Genomic DNA, 10,123 nt, shown 5'->3' on the forward strand with positions numbered 1-10,123 from the left:
CTACCCCCGTCTACCCCCGATTACCCCCCGTTACCCCCTCTACCCCCTACCCCCTCTACCCCCGTTACCCCCTCTACCCCCTTACCCCCTCTACCCCCGTTACCCCCTCTACCCCCTTTACCCCCATTACCCCCTCTACCCCGTTACCCCCTCTACCCCCGCTACCCCCGTTACCCCCTCTACCCCCTCTACCCCCTCCGTTACCCCCTCTACCCCCGTTACCCCCTCTACCCCCTCTACCCCCCTCTACCCCGTTACCCCCTCTACCCCCCTCTAACCCCTTACCCCCTCTACCCCGTTACCCCCTCTCTACCCCCGTTACCCCCTCTACCCCCTCTACCACCGTTACCCCCCTCTAACCCCCTCTACCCCCGTTACCCCCCCTCTACCCCCGTTACCCCCTCTACCCACCACCCTCTACCCCTCTACCCCCTCTACCACCGTTACCCCCTCTACCCCCTCTACCCCCGTTACCCCCTCTACCCCCTACCCCCCGTTACCCCCCTCTACCCCCGTTACCCACTCTACCCCTCTACCCCCGTTACCCCTCTACCCCGTTACCCCCTCTAACCCCTCTACCCCCGTTACCCCCTCTAACCCCCTAACCCCCCCCCTTATCCCCTCTCCCCCCCCACAGTTCTCCTACGTGGATGCCCAGGGTGAGAGCATAAACGAGGTACAGATGACCTTCCTGCGGTTGCTGAGTGCGTCTGCGCGGCAGAACTTCACCTACATGTGCCAGCAGTCGGCTGCGTGGCAGGACCGTGCCAGCGACAGCTACGACAAGGCTCTACGCTTCCTGGGCTCCGATGACCAGGAGATGTCCCACGACAACAACCCCTTCATCAAAGCCCTGCACGATGGTTGCAGTGTGAGTAACGTGGGGGGGGGCTCAGTGTATGGATCCCACCTGTAGGTCCCCACCTGTAGATCCCCACCTGTAGATCCCCACCTGTAGATCCCCACCTGTAGATCCCCACCTGTAGGTCCCCACCTGTAGATCCCCACCTGTAGGTCCCCACCTGTAGATCCCCACCTGTAGATCCCCACCTGTAGATCCCCACCTGTAGGTCCCCACCTGTAGATCCCCACCTGCACGGACCCCACCTGTAGGTCCCCCCCTGCACAGACCCCACCTGTAGATCCCCACCTATAGATCCCCACCTGTAGATCCCCACCTGTAGATCCCCACCTGTAGTTCCCCACCTGTAGATCCCCACCTGCACGGACCCCACCTGTAGATCCCCACCTGCACGGACCCCACCTGTAGATCCCCACCTGTAGATCCCCACCTGTAGATCCTCACCTGTAGATCCCCACCTGTAGATCCCCACCTGTAGATCCCCCCCCTGTAGGTTCCCACCTGTAGATCCCCACCTGTAGATCCCCACCTGCACGGACCCCACCTGTAGATCCTCACCTGTAGATCCCCCCCTGTAGGTTCCCACCTGTAGGTCCCCCACCTGCACGGACCCCACCTGTAGATCCTCACCTGTAGATCCCCCCCTGTAGGTTCCCACCTGTAGGTCCCCACCTGCACGGACCCCACCTGTAGATCCTCACCTGTAGATCCCCACCTGTAGGTTCCCACCTGTAGATCCCCACCTGCACGGACCCCACCTGTAGATCCCCACCTGCACGGACCCCACCTGTAGATCCCCACCTGTAGATCCTCACCTGTAGATCCCCCCCTGTAGGTTCCCACCTGTAGGTCCCCACCTGCACAGACCCCACCTGTAGATCCCCACCTGTAGATCCCCACCTGTAGATCCCCACCTGCACGGACCCCACCTGTAGATCCCCACCTGCACGGACCCCACCTGTAGATCCCCACCTGTAGGTTCCCACCTGTAGGTCCCACACCTGCACAGACCCCACCTGTAGATCCCCACCTGTAGATCCCCACCTGTAGATCCCCACCTGCACGGACCCCACCTGTAGATCCCCACCTGTAGATCCCCACCTGTAGATCCCCCCCTGTAGGTTCCCACCTGTAGGTCCCCACCTGCACGGACCCCACCTGTAGATCCCCACCTCACACACACACACACACACACACACACACACACACACACACACACACACACACACACACACACACACACACACACACACACACACACACACACACACACACACACACACACACACACACACACACACACACACACACACACACACGTACACACACACACGCGCACACACACACACACGCACACACACACACACACACACACAGTGGGTCACACACACACACACACACACAGTGGGTCACACACACACACACACACACACACAGTGGGTCACACACACACACACACACACACAGTGGGTCACACACACACACACACACACACACACACACACACACACACACACACACACACACACACACACACACACACACACACACACACGTTGTGATCTAACAGCTTATTGGTTTCCACAGACGAGGAAGGGCTTGGACAAGACTGTTCTGGAGATCAACACTCCCAGAGTGCAACAGGTGCCCATCATTGACTTCCTAGTGAGCGACTTCGGGAAGCCCAGTCAGAAGTTTGGATTTGAAGTTGGTCCCGCCTGTTTCGTGGGCTAGTAGGAGAGGCGATGGGCCGAGCAACCACTCGCTGACCCTGCTCAAGACACCTGCAAGTTCTGCGGACGTACGGACGGAGGGTCGGTCTGTAGCCGCTAGGACTCACTGACTGACCGGCGGGGTGGTGTTACTGACCACGGGCCGTACAGCAGAGGGGTCTCTGGCCAAAACATCTGCTGCCTGTCACCCACACCAGTGTTTACCAGGCGGGTGGTCCTCTGGTGCTTCAGCCCTGAGCTGGAGATGGATTTTAATGAACTGTAATTATTCCTTTTGTAAATTATCTCGACTTTCAGAACTTGCAAAGTGTCTCCAACGGCCAACGTCGGTCCGCGCCTTTACCAATAACTTTATATTTGTAAAATTAATTATAAAATATACATTGAAAATAAACTGCTAGCCTCTTGTGACCAAGCTTGTGTGTGTCATCCCGGGGTCACCAAGCCCAGTGCAGACCGTGCTAGCAATCAATGCATTCATCATTGAGCCCCAGGGGAGGAGACGGTCAACGAAGGAGGGGTGAGGGGTGAAGGGGCAAAGCAAAGGGTCAAGACGGAGGGGTGAAGGGTCAGATTCAGGGAGGGATTTGGGGTGCGTAGCAAAGAACTGCAGATGCTGGTTTACACAAAAGATAGACTTAAAATGCTGGAGTAACAGCAGGTCAGGCAGCATCTGTGGAGAACATGGATAGGTGACGTTTCGCGTCGAGACTCTTCAAACTGGTCTTGACCCGAAACGCACCTATCCATGTTCTCCACAGATACTGCCTGACCCGCTGAGTTACTCCAGCACTCTGTGTCTATCTTAGGTGTGAGGGGTGAGGGGTCAGAGACAGTGAGGTGTGAGGGGTCAGAGACAGGCAGGAGTGGGGAGGGGTGAGGGGTCAGAGAGGGTGAGGGTGTTGTGGACTCTGTGTCGCTGAGTCGGGTGCAGCAACGATCCACACTGCAGACTTCACTTGGAGACGCAGGTGAGTGAATTATTGATGGCTGCTGCTGATTATCTCAGCACGGTTTAACTGCCGCATCTACCAGGAGTGGCGGTGAATATTTCATCGGTGACGTGCGGTCTGATTGTTTGCTGGGTCTGGGAGTGAAGGTCACTCACACTCTGGCATTGGTGGACCGGCCATTATGAGGCACCGGTCAACATGCAGTAGTGACCGCGGGCAGCTGGACATACACCAGGACACAGCTCACACCAGGGGGTGGGGCACAAGGTCACACACAAGGGGTCCCGCAGATCTGGAGAGGATGTTTCAGTGGGGGAGGTCACAATTTATACTAGAATTAGGCCATTCGGTCCATCCAGTCTACTCCACCATTCAATCATGGCTGATCTATCTCTCCCTCCTAACCCCCATTCTCCCCATAACCCCTGACACCCACACTAATCAAGAATCTATCTATCTCTGCCTTAAATATATCCACTGACTTGTGGCCTCCACAGCCGTCTGTGGCAAAGAATTCCACAGATTCACCACCCTCTGACGTAAGAATTAAAGGACGTTCTTTTAGGAAGGAGATGAGGAGGAATTACTTTAGTCAGAGGGCGGTGAATCTGTGGAATTCTGTGCCACAGACGGCTGTGGAAGCTACAAGTCAGTGGATATATTTAAGGCAGAGATAGATAGATTCTTGATTAGTGCGGGTGCCAGGGGTTAACATAGAAACATAGCCAATAGGTGCAGGAGTACGCCATTCGGCCCTTCGAGCCTGGACCGTCATTCAATATGATCATGGCTGATCATCCAACTCAGTATCCTGTACCTGCCTTCTCTCCATACCCCCTGATCCCTTTAGCCACAAGGGCCACATCTAACTCCCTCTTAAATATAGCCAATGAGCTGGCCTCAACTACCTGTGGCAGAGAATTCCACAGATTCACCACTCTGTGTGAAAAATGTTTTCCTCATCTCGGTCCTAAAAGATTTCCCCCTTATCCTTAAACTGTGACCCCTTGTTCTGGACTTCCCCAACATCGGGAACAATCTTCCTGCATCTAGCCTGTCCAACCCCTTAAGAATTTTGTACGTTTCTATAAGATCCCCCCTCAATCTTCTAAATTCTAGCGAGTACAAACCGAGTCTATCCAGTCTTTCTTCATATGAAAGTCCTGACATCCCAGGAATCAGTCTGGTGAACCTTCTCTGTACTCCCTCTATGGCAAGAATGTCTTTCCTCAGATCAGGAGACCAAAACTGTACGCAATACTCCAGGTGTGGTCTCACCAAGACCCTGTACAACTGCAGTAGAACCTCCCTGCTCCTATACTCAAATCCTTATGGATGCTGACATACCATTCACTTTCTTCACTGCCTGCTGCACCTGCATGCCTACTTTCAATGACTGGTGTACCATGACACCCAGGTCTCGTTGCATCTCCCCCTTTTCCTAATCGGCTACCATTTAGATAACAGTCTGCTTTCCTGTTTTTGCCACCAAAGTGGATAACCTCACATTTATCCACATTATACTGCATCTGCCATGCATTTGCCCACTCACCCAGCCTATCCAAGTCACCTTGCAGCCTCCTAGCATCCTCCTCACAGCTAACACTGCCCCCCAGCTTTGTGTCAATCTTGGTGATGTTGCATTCAATTCCCTCATCCAGATCATTAATATATATTGTAAATAGCTGGGGTCCCAGCACTGAGCCTTGCGGTACCCCACTAGTCACTGCCTGCCATTGTGAAAAGGACCCGTTTACTCCTACTCTTTGCTTCCTGTCTGCCAGCCAGTTCTATATCCACATCAATACTGAACCCCCAATACCGTGTGCCTTAAGTTTGTATTCTAATCTCTTATGTGGGACCTTGTCGAAAGCCTTCTGAAAGTCCAGATATAACACATCCACTGGTTCTCCCTTATCCACTCTACTAGTTACATCGTCGAAAAATTCTATAAGATTCGTCAGACATGATTTACCTTTCATAAATCCATGCTGACTTTGTCCAATGATTTCACCACTTTCTCAATGTGCTGCTATCCCATCTTTAATAACTGACTCTAGCAGTTTCCCCACTACCGATGTTAGACTAACTGATCTGTAATTCCCCCTTTTCCCTCTCCCTCCCTTTATAAAAAGTGGGGTTACGTTAGCTACCCTCCAATCATCAGGAACTACTCCAGAATCTAAAGAGTTTTGAAAAATTATCACTAATGCATCCACTATTTCTGGGGCTACTTCCTTAAGTACTCTGGGATGCAACCTATCTGGCCCTGGGGATTTATCGGCCTTTAATCCATTCAATTTACCTAACACCACTTCCCGGCTAACCTGGATTTCACTCAGTTCCTCCATCTAATTTGACCCCCGGTCCCCTGCTATTTCCAGCAGATTATTGATGTCTTCCTTAGTGAAGCCAGAATCAAAGTAGTTATTCAATTGGTCTGCCATGTCCTTGTTCCCCATGATCAATTCACCTGTTTCTGACTGCAAGGGACCTACATTTGTTTTAACTAATCCTTTTCTCTTCACATATCTATAAAAGCTTTTGCAGTCAGTTTTTATGTTCCCTGCCAGTTTTCTTTCATAATCTATTTTCCCTTTCCTAATTAAGCCCTTTGTCCTCCTCTGCTGGACTCTGAGTTTCTCCCAGTCCTCTGGTAGGCTGCTTTTTCTGGCTAATTTGTACGCTTCATCTTTTGTTTTGATACTATCCCTGATTTCCCTTGTTATCCACGGATGTACTACCTTCCCTGATTTATTCTTTTGCCAAACTGGTATGAACAATTTTTGTAGTTCATCCATGCAGTCTTTAAATGTCTTCCATTGCATATCCACCGTCAACCCTTTTAGAATTAATTGCCGGTCAATCTTGGCCAATTCACGTCTCATACCCTCAAAGTTACCGTTCTTTAAGTTCAGGACCCTTGTTTCTGAATTAACAATGTCACTCTCCATCCTAATGAAGAACTCAACCATATTATGGTCACTCTTGCCCAAGGGGCCACGCACAACAAGACTGTTAACTAACCCTTCCTCATTACTCAATACCCAGTCTAAAATAGCCTGCTCTCTTGTTGGTTCCTCTACACGTTGATTTAGATAACTATCCCGCATACATTCCAAGAAATCCTCTTCCTCAGCACCCCTGCCAGTTTGATTCGCCCAATCTATATGTAGATTGAAGTCACCCATTATAACTGTTTTGCCTTTGTTGCACGCATTTCTAATTTCCTGTTTGATGCCATCCCCAACTTCACTACTACTGTTAGGTGGCCTGTACACAACACCCACCAGCGTTTTCTGCCCCTTAGTGTTTTGCAGCTCTACCCATATCGATTCCACATCCTCCAAGCTAATGTCCTTCCTTTCTATTGCGTTAATCTGCTCTCTAACCAGCAACGCTACCCCACCTCCTTTTCCTTTCTCTCTATCCCTCCTGAATATTGAATATCCCTGGATGTTCAGCTCCCAGCCTTGGTCACCCTGGAGCCATGTCTCCGTGATCCCAACTATATCATAGTCATTAATAGCTATCTGCACATTCAACTCATCCACCTTATTACGAATGCTCCTTTGCATTGAGACACAAAGCCTTCAGGCTTGGTTTTACAACACTCTTACCCCTTATACAATTATGTTGAAAAGTGGCCCTTTTTGATTTTTGCCCTGGTTTTGTCTGCCTGCCACTTTTACTTTTCACCTTGCTACCTATTGCTTCTACCCTCATTTTACACCCCTCTGTCTCTACGCTCACACATTTAAGAAGCCCTTTCCCTTTAACTCCATCCTCGACTATCCCATTTGACACCCCACCCCCCTTATTCAGTTTAAAACCACCCGTGTAGCAGTGGCAAACCTGCCTGCCAGAATGCTGGTCCCCCACCTGTTAAGATGCAATCCGTCCCTTTTGTACAGTTCCCCCTTACCCCAAAACAGATCCCAGTGATCTAAGAATCTAAATCCCTGCCCCGTGCACCAGTTCCTCAGCCACACGTTCAGGTCCCGTATCTCCCTGTTCCTGCTCTCGCCAGCACGAGGAACTGGAAGCAAACTGGAGATAACAACCCTGGAGGTCCTGCTTTTCAACATTTTTCCGAGCTCTCTAAAATCACGCTGCAGAATATTCATCCCCTTCTTTCCAACATCGTTTGTGCCGACATGCACTACCACTTCCGGATGTTCACCTTCGCCATTGAGGATTTTCTGCACTCTGTCCGTGACATCCTGGATCCTGGCACCAGGAAGGCAGCACACCATCCTCGCATCCCGTCTGTTGCCGCAGAAACCCCTGTCCGTACCTCTCACGATGGAGTCTCCCACTACAATGGCCTTGCCTGCCTTGGGCCTTTTTGGTTTTGGCTCAACAACCCTATTCGCATCGCAAGCCAGTCTGCCGCTCACGTCTTCTGTCCCAACAGCTTCTAAATGTGTGAACCTGTTCACAAGAGGTACACCACCCGGGGACGTTGGCATTCCATGCTTCCCTCCCTTTCTCACTGTCTCCCACCTTCTCTCTTCCAGTACCTTAGGTGTAACAATCGTACTGTAGGACTTGTCGTGGAACGACTCCGTTTCTCGTACGAACCGGAGGTCATCCACTTGCTTCTCCAGTTCCCCAACACGGCCCTTCAGGAGCTCTACCTGGATGCACTTGTCACATTTGTAGCAGCCAGAGGCACCAGCGGTGTCCTTGACCTCCCACATACTGCAAGCATCGCACTGAATCAGCTTGCCTGACATCTCCTTCTTTCGTCTCTACCTCTCAAGCGTTTTGGCGTGGCCTCCTCTCCTCGGCCTCCTCTCCTCAGCCTCCTCTCCTCAAGACTCTCCAGCCCAAGACTCACACATTTCTCACAGAGCCGCTCCCTCACTGCCGCTCCCGAAGAGCCGCCTTGCTTTTATTCACTGATAAATTGCCTAAATTACCAATTTACAACCCAAATTCCTCAGTTTTCAACTGCTTTCTCCCTCTGACTCACCTCTAATTCTCCTCCCACTTGGGCTAGAGCCAATCAGTGTTTTTTCTTGCTTATCTTTCTTGTTGTTGCTTCCAAATCCACAGGAACTCTGAGTAAAGTCTGCCTGTGCTTTGCCTCTCGTTTTCAACTGCTTTCCCCGTCTGATTATGGGGAGAAGGCAGGAGAATGGGGTTAGAAGGGAGAGATAGATCAGCCATGATTGAATGGTGGACTAGACGTGATGGGCCGAATGGCCTAATTCTGCTCCGATTACTTATGAACTGCCAGGGCTGTGGCCACACGACTCACTGGACAAGGAGCAAAGATTCACCAGGTCGGGAATGTTACAGGGAGAGACTGGATAGGCTGGGCTGCTTCACAAGAGCGCAGGAGGGTCTGGGCTGAACTTATAGAGGTGTAAAATAGATCGGGTGAATGGACACAGTCTTTACCCCCAGGATAAGGAAATGAAGAACCAGGGGACATAGGTTTCATAGGAACCTGGGGAGCAGTTGTTTCACTCAGAGGGTGGTGGGTGAACGGAACGAGTTGCTGGTGGAGGTAGTTGACGCTGGTACAATAGCAACAGCTCCAAAAATAACATCAGGACAGGACAGGTGCAGAGGGATATGGGCCAAATGCAGGCTGGTGGGGGCAGCTCAGGTAGAGGGTCGGCAGGGATGAGATGGGCCGAAGGGCCTGTTTCTACGATGTCCCTCCCCACTGGTCCACATTACAACAGGGTCAGAATCTACAGGTTCAAGATTCAAGGTTATTTAATCCCACACTCCAAACACGTGCAGGTTTGTAGGTTAATTGGCTTCTGTAAATATTGTAAATTGTCAATAGTGTGTGGCGGATAGTGTTAGTGTGCGGGGCCGCTGGTCGGCACGGACTCGGTGGGCCGAAGGGCCTGTTTCCATGATGTCCCCACTGGTAACCAAGTGCTGGAGTAACTCGGGCAACGTCTCTGGAGAGAAGGAATGGGCGATGTTTCGGGTCGAGACCTTCCCACTGTCTGCATTACAACAGGCTGTAAACTAACCTAATTGAATGCACAGCCCTGTTCGGCAGCAGTTCTCCCTGTCCCGGCACAGGTGGACAAAGGGCTCCCGACCCGAAATATCGCCTTGTCCATCCCCTCCAGACGCTGCCTGACCCGCTGACTTCCTCCAACACTTGGTGTTTTGCTGCAGTTCCGCGTGTGTCCACAGGAGGGGGCGCGCGGTCCATGAATCCGATAAAGAGTCAGTGCGGTCTCTGTGAACCAGCCAGCGTTTCATCAGCGTTTCATCAATTAATGAATGATTGATTGAATGACTGAATGAATGAATGAATACGTTTATTGGCCAAGTATGTTCACATACAAGGAATTTGCCTTGGTGCTCCGCTCGCAAGTAACAAGACGACATATGGTTTATGAAGGAACTGCACATGCTGGAAAAATCGAGGATCAACAAAAATGCTGGAGCAACTGAGCGGGTGAAGCAGGATCTATGGAGCGAAGGAAATGTAACGTTTCAGGTCGAGACCCTTAAGATGTGGGGGGGGGGACAGGAAGAAGGGAACTACAGCCTGGGGATGGAGGGGGAGGAAGTAACACTTATTCTCACAGAGA

The 10,123-nt window shown here is 51.4% G+C and overlaps 1 protein-coding gene across 1 annotated transcript; it reads left to right on the forward strand.

The window, feature by feature from the left end:
• Positions 1-637: 637 nt before the first annotated feature.
• On the forward strand, positions 638-3,006 carry LOC129695229 (collagen alpha-1(XI) chain-like; the record flags this gene model as incomplete). The annotated part of the gene is made up of 2 exons (XM_055632005.1): positions 638-871; positions 2,450-3,006. Coding segments are annotated over 2 exons (381 nt in total), but the record flags the coding sequence as incomplete, so codon positions are not given.
• Between the last annotated feature and the right edge of the window lie 7,117 nt (positions 3,007-10,123).

Source organism: Leucoraja erinacea, unplaced genomic scaffold, assembly GCF_028641065.1.
Source record: "Leucoraja erinacea ecotype New England unplaced genomic scaffold, Leri_hhj_1 Leri_995S, whole genome shotgun sequence".
Classification (NCBI taxonomy): domain Eukaryota; kingdom Metazoa; phylum Chordata; class Chondrichthyes; order Rajiformes; family Rajidae; genus Leucoraja; species Leucoraja erinaceus.